Here is a 21,653-nt window from a genome sequence, read left to right on the forward strand (position 1 = left end):
AAATTAAATTTAAGATTTTCATTTGTGTAATCTACAAGTTTTGAATTGCCTTGTACATCCCTAAGGAATAATGAACTTGCTTTGGAGTCTTTAAACAATATAGATAATCAGCCCTGTAAAAGATGTGTTTTGTGGTGAAAAAATTCAGTCTAATCTTATTTAAGTAATATGGTAAGTAAATGTAGTAAGCAATATTATACATTGGTATTTGAGCATTTTTCTTGTAAACATTTAAAAAAAATAGAGAGAGAGCGCCATAATGGTCCAAGAGTAATTGTTTCATTAAATAATGCTAATTATTAATATTTACATAATATTTATAAAAAATCAAAGTTTTATTTGTGACTTTTTGTGACTATAATTTTGATCTATTTTATGAAAACTTTATCTGGGGCAAGCTCTAATAAGATTAACCTCAATTGTATTTTCTACCTACAAAAACTAATTTTTACTATTATACGTTGAGGACTCAATACTGAGACCAACTCATAACAGACATTCTTATGTCCAAAACACATACGTAGTATTGAAGCCCCTGCTTTAAACTCATGATATGCTTTATAATTCTATATGCAGAATGTAAGTTCCATAAGGTGTATCACTATGGCATTCATCTATAAGATATCATCTAAGTGGCTGACGCTGCTGATATATTTAAGAGAAGCAGCCAAGTGTTTCTTGATTGAATACTGGAAAAGTCATTCAACATAGAAGGTCTTCAGGATGCCCTTTCTGAAAACTAAAATGTTTGGTCTCATTAATTCATGGAACTGCTGAGTCTTCAGCTCCACCAAAAGCCATATTTTCTCACAGTATTTTTGTAATCAAATGGTCACAATAATGAGTGTCTGAGCCTGATAGTTTGATATTTTTTTTCCCCCCTCCATATACCTGTGATACTGAAATTCATGCCATCAGGTATTGCCTTTGTGCTGTTGACATCATATATTCAAAAACCTACGAATTAGGAAGTCTGTTTTCAGGTAATGACAGCAATATGCATTGGTCTTAATATCATAGAAGCTAAAAATGTATATCTAATACTGTCTCTTGTAATATATGTGAAACATCAAGTCCATAATTTGTCATTAAAATCCTTTACTTAAAAATAATCTGGTACAAATAGGACAACATAAATGCAGAGGTGAGTCATCTGTACTTCAGAAACATTTGTATCATTTCCCTGCTGCTAATTTGTTAGCCTTCTTTTTTTTTTTTTTTCCACAGCAACTTTTCAAAATTTATAGAATAGTTTTTCCAAATTAACTAGCTGAAACAGAACATTGTAACAAACTCAGAAAGTCTTGTAATGTGAGTTGCTGTACTGTTGGGTAGGAAGCCATCTCTCTCTAAAAGTGTTAAAGGAACATTATTAAAAATTATTAGTATTTCTTGTTACTACTTTTCTGAGGATTACATGAACCTGACATACAAAAGTCTTGAAAAATTATATTGAAAAAGCTGAAATACCCAGAAAGCTTGAGTTTTCTTTTTAATTCAAAGCTTATCAAGTTATATGCTGTTTGTAAGCAGAGATGTTTTGTAAGTGGAGATTGATTACAATTACAGTTTTAGACTGTAAATTCAGTAATTTTAGTAATTTTAGACTGTAATTCAGTAATTTTTTTTATAACTCACTTCTTCTATTTTACAAGTATATGCATGCCATAGCCTAAATTTTTCGAAGAATAATTTGAGGAATTTTACTTTTGACAAGGTTTCTATGCAAGCAAACAAAATATCATTAGCCTTATTATAAACAAAAAGGAAGACTGCCTTCAAAACTATTCTAAGAATATACATATATGTAACGCAAATGTGTCATTTTCCTTTCTATTTATGTACTAATGATGGTATCCTGCTCCCTGAGCTTTTACACAAGGCAACTTCTTTGCAGAGAGATAACAACAATTTTCACAAGTAAAAGGCCTACTGAAAAAAATGAAAACTTTCAGTATCTTAAGGTAAAGAAAAGAGTCCAGACCCTCAACCAGATATAAATCGGTGATTTATAGTGGCTGAGGAATTCCTTGCTATCTTTGTTTTTCCAAAGAAAATATCTCAGTTCAATCAAAACAAAGAGAGCAGTAGAAGAACATAATTCACTATACATATTATGTTTCTTTCTGAAACAGATACATTCTCTCTGGATTCCAGACAGATTGAACAGTCTATTTTCTCTCATAATTTTTTAGACCTGGCTGAAATAGTCTTCAGGGGTTTTCGTAACAATTGTAAGAAGTATCGAGTAGTTATATATTCATCATATTTGGAGTCAGCAATCTCATGTGGCTTGTTGAACTGAATGTAGGATTCATCCAATTACGTATTATGTATGATTCTGGTAAAGACAATCATTCCATGTCCTGTCCCGTTCCCCACACCCCTTTTTAATCTGTGTAATGACTTCTCCCTTACAAAGTAGGCTTCTTTTTAAGACATTAGAATATACCTCTTTGAAAGTCAGCAGTAATGATTACATTGTTTATGTACTTAAAAATTGCTTTATGTGAATATTTATGCTGTTACCTAAAAAAAAGTGACTGAAATGAGCCCAAAGAGTTTGTATCTAGCTTGTCATGCCAAATTAATTTTTCTGACTGAGCCCACACTACACTAATATTTCAATTGCCTGCATGCATCAGTTCCGCAGTTCCTAGGGGCATATTACAGGTAGGCTCTAGGGTAATTTGAAAACAAACATTTAAATGCAAAGCAAATATTGAAAAAAATTTTAGTCATGTAGATAATCTATCAGACCAGAATTGCTGGGGAAACTAGGAAATGGCAGGAAATAGAGGGAAAGTATCCCTCCGTAGAGGGCCACGAAGATGATGAGAGCACTGGAGTACTTCTCCTATGAAGAACGACTGAGAGAGATGAGACTGTTCAGCCTGGAGAAGAGAAGGCTCCTCTCCGTGAAAGGGAGACCTTTCAATACTTACAGGGGGCTTATAAAACAGATGGAGAGTTTCCTTTTACTTGGGCAAATAATGAGAGTACAAGGGGGAATGTTTTTTAAACTAAAGGAAGGGAGATTTAGATTAGATGTTAGGAGGAATTCTTCGCTCAGAGGGTGGTGAGGCACTGGCACTGGTTGCCCAGAGAAGCTGTGGGTGCCCCATTCTTGTAAGTGTTCGAGACCAGGTTGGATGGGGCCCTGGGCAACCTGCTGTTGTGGGTGACATCTCTGCCCATGGCAGAGAGTTGGAACTAGATGGTCATTAAGATCCTTTCCAAACCAAGCCATTCTACTCTGAATATGGCAAGAAATTAAATATAAAGGTGTCTGGGAGAACACCGCTAAAGGGAACAGGACCTACTCCAGAAATACAGGCCACACAGATCCTGCCAGAGAGAGGAGAAAACTGGGAAGAGGTGGAGGGAGAAGAGGCACGACAATGTCAGGCTTGAGATAAAAATGCTTGTATGGTAAAAATATTGTGCGCATTCCCTTCCAGAGACTGGAAGAAGAAAATGGCAACCTTATATCCTTGTTTTTGATATGCCCATGCTCTCAGCCGGTAGTCTAGACAATTAGCAGCCACGATTTTCACATTTTTAATCTTTTTCCACATTGTTTTACTACGTTTTTGTAGGTGGCATATTGGGGTTATGTATAATTTTCTATATATGTTATTTGAAAAGACCCTCATCTCTAATTGGGATTAAAATATCCCTGCAACCTACTGATTTTCACATCTTAATTGAGATGCAGTACATTTGTGTATTTCTTGCAGCGTAGAAATCTGAGGCATTTCTATGCTGTAATAGGACGGCATGCTGGGATATTTCTTGTAAACAGTTGGATAGCATTTGAAAATATTTAATCTCTTGCCAAAATAGACACAGTTAATTTTTGATCTTGTTACCTTCTTTCATTATCAACTGATAATTCATCCTCTATCCAGCTGTGTTTTGTGACACAGCAAAGTATTCCACATTTTTAAAGTTACATTAAACAAAACTTTGGGTAATAGGAAACATACTTCTTTAACCTTCATTACAGGTTGTTGCTTTCTGTTTTTGTTTTTTTGTTTTTGTTTGTTTAGAAACAACTTCAAAATACTTTTCTCTATGTGTAATTAAATAGATGATCAACAATTACTCATTTAAAAATTCTATGCAGTGAGATTATTAAATCATTGATTACCAATAGGAATATGTCCACTTTGATGTCATATGTCAATAATGATGTAGTGTGCAGCAGATTTTTAGTTGGTAAGCAGCAAACCTTGTAAAAATGATGTCAACAGTTCTTACATTTTGCTAACAAACTCAGAAGACTAGTCTAAGCTATGAACTTCTAGAGTTCGAAAAGAAACCATTCAAATCAGATGCTTTAGTACCAGGACTTAAATAAAATTAGCCTCAGATCCAGATATGTGAGATACTCTGGTGAAATTCAGTTATCTAGTTACATGTATAAAGCGCATACAATATAAACTTATTTCTTTTTAACTTGGCTACGTATACTTGTCTATATGAATTATAATTATCATTCGGTTGATCTACCTGATAAGAAACGCAATATCAAGTAACCCATATAACACAATAAAATGACTTGCTTTTGTTTTTGTGGCTTTCAAATAAGCAATATTTAATTCTAGGACTATTGTATTAATTAAAGTAAAAAGAAATGTAGAAAGCTTTAAATCAGATACAGAAGTTCCTGTAGTTCTGTAGCACGTATCTAATGCAGCCATACATTTTATTGAGACAGAAGTTTCCCAGAAAACGTAAGAAATTTCCCATGTCAATACCTATAATACATGACTTTGAATTTTTACATGACTTCAAAATGTTATAATTAAGTATAAAAAAAAGGTAGTAAGTATCATAAATGTGATTACATGTGTTATACAGGTAACACAGGTCACTGGTAGGTGTTTTAGGGGGGAAATTTAGTGTTGGAAGTGTTAAAAGTTTTGTGAAATAAGACAATTATCTCTGTATGTCACATCATAACTTGCTGATTGTACATTATTAGTATATTTTTAAGTAATTTAAGGGAAAAAAAATAGTCAATTCTAAATCTATTGAATTAGAATTTAGGCTTTTCTTTGACTTCACAGGCAGTGAAAAGAGGTTTTACTCACAGAACGTTCTTTTTGCTTCAGAATTTACTGTGACAGAGTTCAGCATTGAGTGTCACTGAATATGTGACTAATACCACATCTGTGTATTGCACTGTCATTATATATAGCTGCAAGACTCTTTAGAGTTGTTTATAATCATTTTTTTTAAATGAAGGTAATACTCTTCTCTACTAAATCATAACTGTTTTCTGCCTTCAGTTCCACCAGTCATCCGGGTCTATCCAGAGAGTCAGGCAAGGGAGCCAGGTGTGACAGCTAGCCTTCGGTGCCATGCTGAAGGTATTCCTAACCCACAACTTGGCTGGCTGAAGAATGGAATTGATATCACTCCGAAGTTATCTAAACAGCTAACCCTTCAAGGTAAAGGGGTATATATTTTTTTCTACATGTTCCAAATGCTCTATCACTGCATCTTTTCTGTACTAGCTGTCCTTACATAGTTTCAAACAAGGGTTGAAGTCAGCTAAAACATTTTAGATGATGTCTTGCAGTTACTCCTGAAGAAATGTTTTTTTTTTCTCTGCTTTATCTTTATTGAAATAACAGTTGTACTAACTGGCAGAATTACCAGGAAATGGTAATTTAGGTGGAAAGGACAGGAGGAGAAATATATGAAATGATTGTGCTTTTATATGAGGGTTCCCAGCAGACCTCAAGGGGAACACAAAGACACTACAACCAAAACAACCAAACAAACAAACACCAATAAATAAATAAATAAATAAATAAAACACCAAAACCAAACCAACACAGCTAAAAGGAAACCTAACTTTTAAACAACATTAAAGGCAAGTCTGTGAATCTTCTATGAATCTTCAGGGCTTGAAGATTTCAGTGAACCTGCCCAGCCAACATGACATTCTTACGTACTCCTTCTGGTGATATTTGATCAGCCATAGGAAAAAAAAAATCTTGTGCGGTCAGTTTTCTCTTCAAAATCTTATTTCATTCATCTGCAAAAATAGGACATGTATTAGGATATGATAGGCTGCAGTGTGAGATACAGTAGGACAGGTAGACGGCAACTGCTTCTGTAAAGAGAGTTTTACCTTCTCTATAAGTGATGGAGTTCTCTGTACTTTCAAGGCCCTCTCTCTGGGATGTATGTGAACAATTGTTTTACAGACAGACTTCCTAATATGCATAGACAATGGTGGACTCTTTCTGGTGAATTTCTCTTTCATAGCAGCATTCTATTGATTTCTCTTGTAGAGATTTGAGTGGAAAGTTTTCCCCTCTCCCCTTTTTTTTCCTCTCCTTGCCTCTGTATCATGTATTTATGATAAATAAATAACATCGTTTCTTCTCAAAACAAAAACCATCTAATTCTATTTTCTTGATTGCATTTATGAAATAATTTTTTTAAAATCCCATTGCATTTTCTGATTTTTTTAATCCCAGAGTTAAACTAGCTGCATGTTAGCTTCAGGCAAAAGATGGCCTAGAGAGAATGTTATACCATGACCCAGTGTTCCTCCTGGTCCATATTTTAAAATACATTGAAAACTGTTTTTAAAATATAGATCCTACAGCAGAAAAAGTATTCCACACTTAAAATGCATTGAATCGTTATTCATATCACATTATTTAAAAAGACCTTTGCCTGGACTGTTTGTTGACATTCCTACTCAAGCTGACATACAACTCCTCATTTGTGTGCAAATGCTTATTTTTCACATATAAAACCCATCTGTGTTTACTTTGCCAGAGATTTGTGTGAAAATATTCCTGAAACTGTTACAGAGGGTAGTTTCCATAGACTTCTACAGTGATGTAGGTATAAAACTCCAGTGTGCATGTGTTTTTTTTTGTAGTTACACTGCACTTAACAAGAAGGCAAAACCAGGTTCCTCTGGTTGCTAGAAACAATTAGTTCTATTAATATTATTATTTATGTTGAAAATTTACCCCATTATGTTCCATGGAAAGCTTGGTTATCTTGTGTAATAGAGTGTCAAGTGACTAAATTCAACATAACAAACACACAATATTTGCCTCATTTAAAAAAAGAGGACCATAGTTATTTAAACCTATATAAAATCTCAGACAGATACTTGGCTCCAAACTGAAAAATCTGTGGAGGCGTTGCAGATTTCTGTCAGATGAATGAGTGTATGCAGTACACTAGCCACTTGAATACCTTTTGATTAGTTTGGCTTGTCTCCAAGTTATGAAGTAAGGAGTGAAAACAGTTTAATTAGTATGAGCAGAGAAAGCCTTCTGAGTGTTTAATCTGAAAGCACTGTAGCATGTCTGTATGTTGAATTTTTCCTCTTCTTTCAGCAAATGGCAGTGAGGTTCATATTAGCAATGTGCGCTATGAAGATACAGGAGCATATACCTGTATTGCAAAGAACGAAGCAGGGGTGGATGAAGACATTTCTTCTCTTTTTGTAGAAGATTCAGCTCGAAAGACCCGTAAGTATTATAAGAACTATTAAAAAATACATGTAACTCTTACTTAAATGTGAAATTGCTATTAAAAATTATGAAACGTTGAATAAAATGAGTATGTGTAAATAAATTATTTTAAAAAATGTTTAAATAATGATATTTAAAAGTCGCTGAAGACAGAGTGAGTAATCTAAAAGTTTATTTAGAAGTGAAATGAAATCTTCAAATCATTCTGTGAATTGACATATTTTTTACATTGCTGTTGTAATTTGGATGGTTTCCCCATGCAACCTTAGTTGCATATGAAGGGAAGGGGAACCAGATACTTAAAAACAAAAAACAAAAACAAACAAAACAAACAAACAAACAAACAACAACAACAAAAAAAACAATAAACCTGATATGTGGTTCCTGGAAGCAGGGGGGGAGACACCAAAAAACCCAAACTTTTCTAGTCTTTCTTCCTGCATGTTCTTGATATGTATCAAGAGTCAGACTTGGCTGTCACGACATCCCATCATCACAGGACTTGATCTCAACTGCTAGGAGTGCTCAGTCAGGTCTGGATCAGTTCTAGTTGGCCCATGCTGTCTTATGCACTGATAACAATGGCTCTGGAGCAATGTGTAGCAACAGTGACAACATTTGCTCACTAAGTTGGGAGTTCACTGTGTCAAATAAATCTCTTCTACCACCCTAAAGTGTCTGTCTTTATCCTTCGTGAAAAGGTAGCAGGGCTTATAAACCTGGTTTACCTTTGTCTTAATACTTCTTTCCCATCCCCTTTCCTCTGCTCATAAAATCCATTCCTGAGTTTACCTGCTTTTGTTTTGGCTTTGGTTTTAAATGAGTTACTTACATATTCACTGGTAATACATAATAAAATGATAGTTATTTTACTAGTAAGTCTGATTGCATTAACTTAAGGCACTCACATTTATCTAGAAGCTTATTTAACAGTAATGAGTACTCAACAGAAAATACTGGAGGCAGAATTAATAGCACTGCAAGTCTGACACTTCCTCTCATAAGATGCTGAATTCAGTTACATATGGGTTTATTAAGCTTTAAATGTTTCAAGGAAATCCTCCATGTGGGAAAACTTTTATAGCCCAAGTGTTAATATCTTTATTTAGCTGCTTTCAGTAACACTAATTATAACTGTCAGTTCAAAATTCTTAACATGTTTTTTTTTGTGTGTCACAAAAATGACTGCTCAGACAGTTTTGAGAAGGCAGCTCAAATAAGTTGTTTGATCATGTTATATTTCTAGTAATCTGGTGATATGAAGCAGCTCAGTCACCTTCATTTGCCTTTTCCAGTCTGTGAAAAGAATTGAGACTGTTGCCAAATTACAAAACCTTGACAAGTAGCGTTTTTTTTTAATGTTTGGTTAAACTTGTTTGGCCTTAACAACAAATCATTTATATCCAACTGTCCAGTTTCCAAATATTGTAGTAGTCTAAACTATTGTGTTCTCTAAAGACATGATCTGCAGTAATAATGCTTTCAGGAATTGTAATATGATGCAATAATTTTACATCAGCCAACTTTACGTGATTGTTAAGTCACGTACCATGCAATGAACACTGCTGGCAATAAATGCTTCACATTCTACTAGCAGTAAGTTGGGAGCTGTTATGATAGCCTTTGGTGTCATGAAAGACGTAAATGAAGGAAGAGCAAATGTAACTCAAATTATTCATATGAAAATTCATCCAAAAGACATGGTCTCCTTCCTTCCTACAAAAATCTTTCACTATGGAAGTTCTGTGTCATATGTTGAAGGGAGGCATTTTATCATTGTGTTTCGTCACATCTGAACATAGCTTCCTCAGTATCAGTGGATGTATAAAAATGAACATAGTCCAGAGATGCATCGTGATATAATTCAAATAGAGGTGAAACACATATTTACAGGAGATGTTTATTCTGGTAGTGTGATTTGTTTACTCTGTCTCAAAAACCCATTTCTGTACATGCAAGAAAATAAAGGTACATACTAGTGAAAAAGAGCAATTGCTATGGATATCATAACAATTAAATGAATAAACTGCCTTCACAGGTTTAAATTTGGATAGACACTTAATGTACTTGCTCTTTTTTTTTCCTTTTTTTTTTTTTTTTTTAAATCTGTACTTCTGTTGAAAAATGTTGCTTTGAAGGGAGGATAACTTAGCATTAGAAAGCCCGTGTACTTTAATTTCAGTTTTATTATTAACTCTTCTCTGCTTGTTTTTATATTTATCTCAAAACACTGCTTCATGGATCAAATTAGGGATTATTAGGAAAGAGAATGGTATAGGTATAACCACCTGGATAGGATTTGGGGCTTTTTTTCCCCCACCCACACATTTTAAACCCAAGGCTATTTTCTTCTACTACAATTCAATGCCTGCTGTTGAGGTCAGAAGTTGCATTCTAAAGGTATTCTCTGATGTAAATGTGATTTTATATTATCTGATATAAACTGATATATTTTTATAAATTTACATTTATCCTTCTTTAAGGGAATAAAGCAGACATTTATTTTTATAATCAAGTTGTGGTTTTGTTTGTTTGTTTTCGTTGTTGGTGGTGTTTTTTGATTCCTATTTGTTTTTTGTTTGTTTTGGTTTTGTTTTCCCTTATTGAAATACAGAAGCTTCCCTTCTGGAAATCTTACAATAGAATATTGCTTTGGAACAAAAGCAGAACAGATTCTCACTAGCTTGTCAGTTAAACTGAGGTTATCTACTTTTTAAATTTCACACAAGGTAAAACTCATAGCAAAATAAAAGCATTTCAGAACATTGACTTGATTGGTTTTGGGAAGGCAGTGAGAACTTTTACAGTGGAACTTTAATTACGTTGCATTGAACATGATGATAACTTATAAAATAAAGCAACATTATAAAATAAAATAAAATTATTTATAAAATAAGCATCATTATAATTATATTTATAAAATATAATTATAACAACATTATAATTATAATTATAAAATAAATAAGCAAAATTATGAACACAGAGACTGGTTCCATTTTTTTTAGTAGTGTGTATTTTATTTTCCAATTAATAGTAAAAGGAAATGTTCACATTTGCACTTCCCCAAACCACTGTCTACATGCACATGAATGCTTTGGGTTATTAATGCTATCTTGCATAATAAGCCAAAGTTTTGGTAGTTATCCATGGAATCTTATTTGTAACATATCCCAAAATTTTTATATGAAAAACTCAGCAGTGTTTTTTGAGAAAAATCTAATATATACAGCAGAAAGGACACGACTAGATCATTCCTTTTGGGTTGAATAAATCTTACTAGTGTAAACAACGCCTAAAAGAAAATCTTATATTTTCCAGTAACTCTGCCTGAATTAAAACCAGTGCCATTATGGATAAACAAACTGTTAAATAATAAATTATTTTCTTCATCTGTGTGCCTAAAAATATTATCAGATTGCTAGTATTTCAGAGTTCACAGCATTGGTTGCATACACGTCTAATGCATGTGTCTGTATTACAAGCACTAAAGAAACAAAGTGAAGGACAAACCTGTATGAATTGTGGAATAGTGATGATAATAGCAAAAATAAAAAATATGTAATGCATAGGAAGGGAGCCAGGGTAGTGTTTATTTTCAGGCTTCTGAGCTTTAGCATAGAAATTTGAGTTCTAGTTCCCAAGTCAGTATACTTTAATGATAATGATTTATCATCAAGATGATAATTTGAGATGGAAGTGAATGGAAAATACTGTCAAAGTGCTTTTTCATTCAGATATGTTCCAAAGATGCCAACACTGAATGCTGAACCATTGCTCTTTCATGCATTGGTAAAAATGTTAATAATGGATGACAGTCTCAGCAATAGTTTGTCCTTTTCTTAGCAGTTCAGCATTTTGCAATGTGCATTAAAAATAAAACTTCTGAAAATATGTTTTCGTTTTTGCATTGTCTTAGGTGAGAGGAATTGTATTATTTTCTTTAATTTCAACATTATCAGCTCATTTTATAACTAAAATTTATTATACTTAACATGCGTCTAAATATGTGCCTGCTTTTTGCTAGATTTATGAAATTGTAATGGATTTTTTTTTTTTAGTTTGTTTATATAGGCTTTACCTATATAAACATCTGTTTCAAACAATATCAGATCCAGTTTAATTCTTTTTATGTTGACCATTTAGGTCAAAACATTACACTTTTGCTTTCTGTCTCAATAAAAAGTTTTGCTGTGTCTTTGAATTTATAATGCTTCTGCTAATATACTATAATCACTCCCAAAATGGGTGTTAGGAAGAAAACAAGTTTTACTCATGGTAAAAACTCTAGAGTCGTTTTACTGAAACCTTTTACATCATAATCTGGGACTTGATACTGGTGTTTCATGCAGAGAAATTTTCACTAAAATATACTGCAATTAAAGTAATGATTTTTCCAGAGTCTGTCACAGTAAAAACATCCCTTCAAGCAGTCTGTGATTTAAATAGTGGGTGGATGCTTCTTGGAGTTTGTTATCTTTCTGAAGATGCCATATGCACTTGGTAGACTCAGGCTGTGGGACTACCAGAGCAGAACGTATTTTCAGTGTAACTGCGTTTTCTTTGCTCCATGAGCTATTGTGGATGTGAAAGTGAGGATAATTTTCTTCTTGGCTATTTGTGGCTCCTGTAGTGGTCCTCCATGTAGCATCCAAGGACATGTAGGAAAGGAGGAATAAGACTGGCTAAAATTGAAGAAGTGCAAGGGTCCTGGGAGAGGGACAACAGAAGAGAAGATTGTTAGAAGCAGAGGCCAATAATGTGAGGAAGAAAGGGATGACCCAGGCAGCAGCAGGTGAAAGAGGAAGGATTAATGAGAACACTTAACACTGAAAGGTACTGGATGGGAGGAAAAAGGGATAGGAGTACAAGTGCAAAATGATACCTTACATGCTACTTAATAATCCTATATTAGATGGGAGGTTGCATCCAAGAGCCTCTAGTTACTTTACTGCCTTGTTATCATTAAATATCTGTGATCATGCAGCAACAGTACATATCTTATCCTGCTTCTCCTTTTAAATCTGTGTGGAGAATAACCCTAATTCTAGGACCAATTAAAACAAACGAGAGAGATACTTGAGAAGATTCTGAACTAGCTATTGTTCTAGTAAGTAGAACATTTTTATTTAACTTGTCTTTTTAAGGAAGACAGCATATTAGAGTATTAGTCAAAAAGGTTGTAGGTAGCAACAGTATGTATTGTGAGATAATTTAAATAAAATGTATCTAGTTGTTCTTGTGTCATTCTGGCCACTTCTGGCAGAAAGAAGTTAATTTATCTGGTCTAAATTTGTAAATGCCATGTAACTAATTGAACTCTCAGTAGTTACTCTTCAGGCCTTGCAGTCTGTTACTTCTATATCACACCTGAAGAAGGGCCTGTGTGATTGAAAGATAGCCTGCTTTTTCCAATGATACCAGTTAATGCAGAGCCAATTGTGAAAAGCCTGGCTCTGTATTCATGAGAACCTTTGCAGGTGCTGGATGGTTGCTAATTAGGTGATGCAAAGCCTTCTACTTTCCAGGCTAAACAAGCTCAGTTCTCTTGTTAATTTTCATCCTGGTGTCTGTATACTTTATGATATGGTCTTAGCTCTCTCTTCTACTTCCCAGCAGGCCCCTTGCCTGAGAATTTTTAGGATTTTGTTATCTCTGTTGGAGAAGATACTTTAGCCTGTGAAAACTCGGCTTTAAGCTGAAAGTAACTGTTTCATGAAACTGCTTTGCTGTAATTAGAAACTATTTATTATCATTGTTTAACATTTCTGCAAAATCTCTTGGACTACATATTCATCTCTTCTCTGTTAATTAGCCTCTTAGATTTATATTTAAAAAATACTAATTATCTCTGTATTCTGGTGTTGTCTTTATTAGCTCCTTACATGGCTTTTCAGAATGTTTATTTCAATGTGTCATGACTTTTGTAGTCAACAGAGGCATGCAATATAAAGGTAAATAGGGCTGTACATCCCATTTCTACAAGAGAGGCATCTAAGCTGCGTGAACTGTGTTTTAATTCTCTAGAGACTGAAACCTCTTTTTTTGTGCTCTGAATTCTGTTTTCCCTCAAGTTTGCAGTAAAATCCACTGAGAATGAAGTAGTTGGTCTGGGAGATAGCTGGATGACCCCTGAAGTGAATGGTAAAAACATTCTGAGATTAACAGCCTGGTCTAAATCCCACTGAAGACAACAGAATCTCCCCTACTGTAAAGATCCTCTAAAAACACCTGAGAGAATTCAGCAGTGTTGGAAAGAGTCTCTACTGTAATCACATTTGTTATATAAATAGCAGTTTAAAATCTGTTTTTAGTTTCATTCCGATGCAGTTCGATTATTCAGAATAGTTATTTTCACGGATTCATAGATTTATGTGTGACGGAGCCATTTTATGTGGCTCTAATCTGTCTTCTCCATTTCACAAGACATTAAATTGCAACCTGCTATGCCTGAATACAGGTCTAATCCTTTGTTTGCCTGAACTGTATCCTCCCAGAAATGCATTTGTACCTGAGTTAAAGATACAAATCCTTCAGTTTCCTCCTTTGAATTTCATTTTTTTTTCTCATAAATTAATGACAATTTAAGTATTCTTGCCCTGTGAATGTACAATTACTAAATATTGATTAATTTCTCTCTCATGAGAAGTTTCTCATGATAAGGCAATTACCATAGGACTTGGAAGGTCTTTTTTGGCCTGTAGATTGTAATTTGTTTGGGTAAGGTTTTCTTTAAAAAAAAAAAAAATGGGAAAAGCTGTTTGCAGAAGCAAATGTATTTTATTTTTCTTTAATGCTCTAGATAAAGAGATACGTACTTCCTAAATTTTTTGTTCTACATGCAGTCACTCTTCTCATATTTTTCCATTCAAATCAGCAGCAGAAATGTTCATATGCTTACTTACCATAAGCACTATTATCCAACAGGTCTCCTTTACAAATCCTGCTTCTTCCCACCTCTCTCTGTCCCTTAAGTAGTCTTCATTGCTTTTCCCTGGATGTCTAAATTTTTATTTGTCTATTTTAAAATATAATTTACTTTAGAAATGTACTTTACAGAGTAATCCAGTCTACTTTGTGGAACTCCATTATTTATCATAACAAACAAATCATAGACTTATTGGAAAATTACTTTATATTTCTTAACAAGTCATTGATGAAAATTGTTAAGATGAGACTCACTGCCTATTGCAGCACTGTATTCTTCAATAGTAATTAATAATTTGACACTAAAAATTACTTTTTTGATCAATCAATTTGGCAATTTTAAATTAAATTGATATGTACATTGCTACCATTGTATAACTCTAATACTTAATCATAAAATTGTGTGGTAACAAATCAGATGTTTAGCAAAATTCTGGTTTATATCTGTATTAATTTTTAGTTACCATACTTATAATTGCATCAAAGAATAATAATAATGTTTCTTTGACAATATCTGGTTTCCATTAGAACGCACTAGCTAGTCTATAAATATATTCTCATCCTTTAATTTCTGACTTAATTGAATTCTGTGTGAGCATTGTCTATTCTTTTGTCTAGAACACATATCCTGCTCTAATTAGGCTTCATCTACCTGAGTCGTTAAGTTTCAGAGAGATTGGAAGAGGCAATGCAGGCATATGCAGAAGAGGCATATATGCAGGCATATAGTACTAATATACAGACATATTAGTACTCTGCTTGAACTTTCTAATATATTTCAAAATTTGTTCAATATTAATAGCAGTAGGCCAAACACCTCCTGAAGATGATTTTAAGTGGTATTTTGATGTTCTTCATTTGAACCTGGTTATTTTAAGTATTTGTCTTGAGTATACATAATTTACCCTCTTTTGTTGCTTTGTAAGGTAAAAAATATTTAATCAGCCTTCTGTTTCCAATTATCATCCTGAAAATACAAGATGAAAACATTTATAGAATAATATTTTCGAGAACATTGAAAAAAATCTGCTTCATATCAGTACAGCTTAAACCCTGAGTAGCTTTGGAATCAGGATGCTTTTTGTCTAGCTTTGGCAGCCATTTGTAATAATTATCCAGCATCTTTGCTGCTGCATTGATGTAAAGCAATATCAAGCTGCTGGAACAACTGATAGAATAAAAATAGGATGTTAAATGTAACTAAGGTGACTTCCTTTTCTTAAGGATGACTATTTCTCTCCTTTTGTAAATTAGATCTTTATTCCAATACTGCAGCATCTATGCGTTAACTGATAAAGGTGGCTTTTCATTTTCTAGCTTGCAGTATATGCAGATGCACTTTAAGAAAGTCTTTTATTTTGACAGCTTTTTTTTTTTTTTTTTTTTTTTTTTTTTAAAAGCTATATTCAGGTGGTGTTAGGAACAATAGAATATGTTAGCTGAGTAGGGAATATAATGCAAAGCTAACAGGTATAAATATACAATTTTTTGAGCTTGGAAAGAGATATGAGGGAAAAAAATATACTAGCATGGGGATAATTAATGGAATTAGTGGAATAGAGTATATAAATTTAATCTAGAGATCTAAAGAAGAAAATTTGGCAGTACAGAAATAAAAGAAAAAATATTGATAGTCCAAGACAAGGGAATATTTCCAAGGGTGACTCAAGTACTTAAAATTATGATATTCAATCCCTGCAAAATACTTTGAAGTAAAATAATTGTAAAAATACTGTTGTTGTTTTTTTTTGTTTTGTTTTGTGTTTTTTTGTTTGTTTGTTTTTTAATTTCTCCTAGACTTGGACAGATACATCAGTTTGGCTTAGGTTTCTTCTCCATTTCGTCTTACCATAATCCTATCAAACTGGAGTCATTGATAATGAAATTGTTCTGTTCCCTTTAAAGCTTAATTATTTTTTAAACAATTTTTGTGTGTTGTTGTCTTATTTTGTTTGTTGCAATGTTTTAATTTTCTTGATGTTTTCCAAAATCTTATTTTCCAAAACACAATTTAGCTTGCCACTGGTTAATGTCTCCTTAAGCTTTACTATATATTTTACTGAGACAAACATGTGCAGCTTGAGACAGCTGTCATGATAGAAAGATGTCAAGTAATGTAAGGTATTTTCAGTAATTTGATATTACTTGATGATGTTTTAATATTTATGAGGTTTTCCTCTTGGTTACTCGGTTTGCCCCCTATGACATCATCATATATCGCAAAGCAACTGCAAATTCTTTCACCTCGACACACAACAGTATAAAAATCACCTGCCTTGTGAGTCTAGGGGCTACATTTATAAAATAATACGTCTTTTCCATGCCATTAAATAGATCTATTTCTATCACAGTACCTTTTTATACGTAATGTTATAGTCCTAACACCTAGTAAGAGATTATGTGATCTGAATACTACTGTCTTGACAGATTTATGGCCATCATAAGCCACCAGGCATCTCTACTGACTCGAGAATGAGACTAAAAGCTTTTTGACTGTGATTTATGGCTTAAATTTTCTCTGAAAGGCTTTATGCAACTTTAATAGAATCTTCCTGTCACATATTATACTGAATGATACCTATTCACCTAATTTCCTCAGAGATAATTTATGCTGGCATTTTATTTTATGGCAGTGCTAAACAAGTTTATACTTGTTGACAGCATCATAGACAAAGACTTTATTTCAAACTTTCAAGTACAGGGCAGAATTTGAGTTCATGAGCCATTTTTTCTTCCTACCAATGTGGTCTGTATTGAGTTAATATGCTACAGGAAAGGAATTCAGCATGATTCTATATAAAGGTTTATAGAAAATAAATTAGAGAACAATAAGCTAAAAATGAAGACAAGCAACAGATTTATTCCAGCAATACCAATTCACATAAATTGCTTTACTGAAAGATTTGAATAGTTAGTCTTTTTATAAGTATGTGTATCAAAATTGACTCAGGTGTATGAGTGAAGAAATGTTTTGTCTTACATGGTTATCCATTCTGAAATTACATATAATATATAACAGCTGAATGTCAAAAGTTTCTGACAAAGCTTCTGACTTATCCCTACTTCATTTAGTAAAAGAAATGGGGGGGATTTTCTAGTCATTGTTTCTATCCAAATTGAGTAAGAATCTGTACTGCTGTTAAATTCTGTTGAAGAATTTCATGAAGTACTAAGGACAAAGTTTACTGAGAAATGCACAATCTATTACTATTTAGCCAACTGAGAAAATGAATAACAAGGATGAAGCATAGGCTTTCAGATTTTATGTTAGCTACTCATAATCAAAGGCTAGGACTGAGCATAAAAGCATAGAATAGCTATGTAAGGACCATGAAGTCCTTTTTTTTTTTTTTTTTTTTTTTTTTTTTTTTTTTTATGGAGAAGTATGCTTTAAAATTTTTGATTTTTATTTTTTTTCTCACTAAAACATGGATTTTCCCCTGTTCTGCACAAGGTGGGGGGAGAAAGATATGTTGCAGCATTCTTTCCAGATGTCTTCATGAAAGGCCTGTAAATGAATAGTGGAATAAAATAGTTACTTCAATAAGGTAAATAAGAATAAAGAATAAAATAAGAATAAAAAGAGGAATATATGTAGATTAAGTAAATTTTACATCCCTATAAATGCAGGGCACCCAGCATTCATGTAGCATCAGATGGATCCCAGATGGATTTCCCAGAGCACACTGCAAAGAACCTTTCCTCTCTCATACTATGTTGGCTTTCATCTTGCATAACAAACAAAAGTAAATATTTTCACCTGACAAGCTGAAAAGTTATCTCTGTCATAACACCCACCAACGTGCATTGCTGGGCACTACAGCATACTGCTTTACAGCTGCTGCTCATCCTAACACATGAGCTTCACAAACACTTAAGGCCAACAGAGCAGCTAGTTCAAGGTCACTAACTTGCAAGGTTGCAAACACATCCCATACTATTTAATAACTGTATGTTGTTTGAATAGATTTATTTTAATAAATGAGGGACATAGGGCACAGATGGAGATACTGGTCCTCCATCTTAAAATGAAAAAAATTTACTGAGATCTGTCAACAACTATGTATTTTTAAATTTGGGGACATACATGTAAATATCATTGAGTATAGGATGTGACTGAAGGTGCTAATTTTGGTTTAAACTAAACAAATGCTAAACAATATATTCCTTAACATACCTTCCAACTACAGATCTACCTGGTCCAAGTCCTTTGTCTAAAGACTGGAGATCTTTCTTGAATATAAGTTAGAGGACTGATTAAAAACTATGTGAGGTTTCTTGACCTGTATTAAATGAGGTGATGGTAGTCATTTATAATTTTATATTGCACTCTTAAATAACATCTCATTTTTCTTCCAGCTGATCTGTTAATTTTAAAATGAGTAAGTGTGAGGCTAAGCACTCTTTTTATCCCATTTAATTGTTGTTTCTTTTTTATAATATAGCTCAGAACCATATATATCATTCTACGTTAACACAAATTAATGTGTTCTGCACTTAACATCTTAAATCATTTAATTTGATGCTATGTAGTTCCACACCGTTGAATAGTTGTAATTACTTTTTATTTTCTTTCCTATGTCACCTCTAAAAAAAAAAAAAAAAAAAAAAAAGACTGATAAAAAGTAGTTTATGGCTAAATTTACAGGACTTCAAGTGCAATAAATTACATGGTTCTTTCCTCAAAATGTGAAGAGAAAACTAATTTTAAAGAAAACCTTCCAGGTTTCCTTGGGGAAATTAATTTACTTTTTTTTTTTTTTTTTTTTTTTTTTTTTTTTTTTTTTTTTTTTTCCCCCCAGAAGAAGACTATATAAGATTGTATAGACAAAACATAACTGTCATCTGAATATAGAGAAAAAAAGAAACGCTGGCATACAGAGAAAAAGGACACATCTAGAGTTCTGGGTCCATGTCTGGGTGCCCCAGTGCAAGAGAAGCATGGGGAGAGATCGAGAGAACTGAAATTGTTTCTCCTGGAGAAGAGAAAGATCATGGGTGATCTTATCCATGTGTATAAATTCCCGATAGGGGGAGTCTCTTCTTTACTGGGGAACCAGTCTCCTCTCTGTGGTATCTATTGGAAGGACAAGAGGCACTGTGCACAAACTGAAAGACAGAGAATTCCATTTAAACATAAGAAAAAAATGTTTATTTATTAAGGGTGATGAAATACTGGCACACTGACTCCACAACCCCAGAGAGGTTGTGGTGTCGCCATCCTTGGAGATACTAAAAACCTAACTGCATGTTTTCTTCATCAATCTGCTGTAGATTGATAAGATAACTGGATAAGAGGGACTCTCTGTGTCCCTTACAATCTCAACTATTGTGTGATGATTCCCTAATTCTATAAACACTTGGGTTAAATCAAGGGAATAATATGTGCTCAGTTCATACAGCAATGGTAAAACTTGCAAGTAGAGCTTTCTCATTCCTTTCTCAACTCTTTCCTCTGTGTTTCTTTCCTCTTCCCTTATGTCAAACTGTCAGATTTAACACTTGGGCAAAGGAGAATGAATGTTAGCACCTTAGTATTCCCTCTTTGAAGCTGTCAGCTTTTATATATAATAAAAGCATATGCATGCATGGTGTCACAAAGAAGGTGCCATATGTAGTTGGTGGGAAGGATACTAATGTTTTGTGCTGTTAGCACAGGGTATAAATTTGAGATCCATACTAGTTTGTTAGCAATTCAGTCACCATGAAGTTTCAACACAGTTGGATATCTAGAGGATGCATACTTAGCAGTGTAGTCAAGACTTCATTCAAAGCTGTTCTCTTCTGAAAGTAACAGCCTGGAATGAGAAGAGGAAATATAAAAGCAGGTGATTGAGAAATACATTTAAAATACGTTGATTACTTTTTGATTTTAGCAATTCAACCGAAATTCTGCCTCCTGATATAAAGGTGTACTACTCAGCCTGGGTAAGTGACAAGATGGCACACTGCATTAATCTTGGATTTTGGCAATTTATTGGATTGTAGTGGTTCAAATATTAAAGGCAAGGATGACATTTGAAAATAGTATGCCCATAGCACTATTAGGTGAGGACTAAGCTGTTTTCAAGATAATAAATAGAACACAGACTGAGCATATCTGAATAAGATGTTCTTCTGTTCTGTGGTGGGAAAGTGAAAATTTTTATTCCATCACTCTATCACTTCATTGATGCTTTTTACTTATATAGGGATCTCTCATTTGTACACTTCAAAGCACTGAAGTTAAAAAGCAATCACCACCCTCATTATATTAAGGGATAATTGAGTGACACTGTGTCTAAGGTAATATAGCGAGGTAGCTCTGTTGAGAGAATTAATGAAATAAAATCAGCAGACGATTAAAAAAGTAGTAGAAGAGAGAAAAAAAAAAAAAAAAAAAAGAAGAAAAGCCTAATGGCTGTTACCCAAAGCTCTGAATCATGAGCTTGTCAGAAAGTAGACTGATGCTTTCTCCAAGGGCCTCTCTATATATTTGATGATCTATCTCTTCTGGCAGAGCACAAGAACAAGAGAAATGCTGCACAAATGCTTGCACAAGGCAAAAAGCCCATCTAGGCTACAGTCCTCTCTGCAGCAGTGCCCAGCAGATGCTTGGCAAAATCATAGTGTTTGGGTCTTTTCAGGAATAATGGTTCTTCCTGCTTGTACTCTCAAGCTTGAGCACCCAACATTGTTTTTAATAATGTCTCTTCCATTACTTCTTCCAAAGTTTTTCTTTCAATGTTCATTAATGTTTTTAGCTTTTGCAACACTGTTTCAACAAATACCACAATTTCATTATTTACCATGTGACCATTATTTTTATTTAAATAATAAATAACATTTATTATTTACCATTATTTACCATGTTCTGCGTTCTATTTTTTCCTTTAAATTTTTCTCTGTCTTTTAAGATTACTATATTACAGAACACTTTTTGTCAGTGGTGGCATTTCAAACAATTTACGACGTGCTGAACTCTAAATATTTTAAATTTGCACAGTTATGCTTTAATCCTTTTTATTCTTTCCAGGCAGAAAGAGTATGAGTAGTAAATTGGCATAATTAGTTTTCTTTGATCTCAAAGGTCTAAAATCCAAATGTTATATACAAGGTGGTCAAATACATCTTAATTTTTCACAGAAACAAACAAACAACAACAACCAAAGAAAAAAAAAGAAACACTCATAGTTTCCACACCATCTTATAGTTTCCATTGTGGTCTTC

At 33.5% G+C, this 21,653-nt stretch overlaps 1 protein-coding gene across 2 annotated transcripts in view; it reads left to right on the plus strand.

Annotated features, from left to right (window-relative positions):
* FSTL5 (follistatin like 5) overlaps positions 1-21,653 on the plus strand; it is a 318,901-nt gene that overhangs the window by 255,437 nt on the left and 41,811 nt on the right. For both annotated transcript variants that reach the window (XM_032187504.1, XM_032187505.1), the window contains exons 9-10: positions 5,298-5,459; positions 7,383-7,517. In XM_032187504.1, the coding sequence (XP_032043395.1) occupies positions 5,298-5,459; positions 7,383-7,517 (297 nt within the window). The remainder of the gene's footprint in view (positions 1-5,297; positions 5,460-7,382; positions 7,518-21,653) is intronic.

The sequence above is a fragment of the Aythya fuligula genome, chromosome 4, assembly GCF_009819795.1.
Source record: "Aythya fuligula isolate bAytFul2 chromosome 4, bAytFul2.pri, whole genome shotgun sequence".
In the NCBI taxonomy this organism is placed as follows: domain Eukaryota; kingdom Metazoa; phylum Chordata; class Aves; order Anseriformes; family Anatidae; genus Aythya; species Aythya fuligula.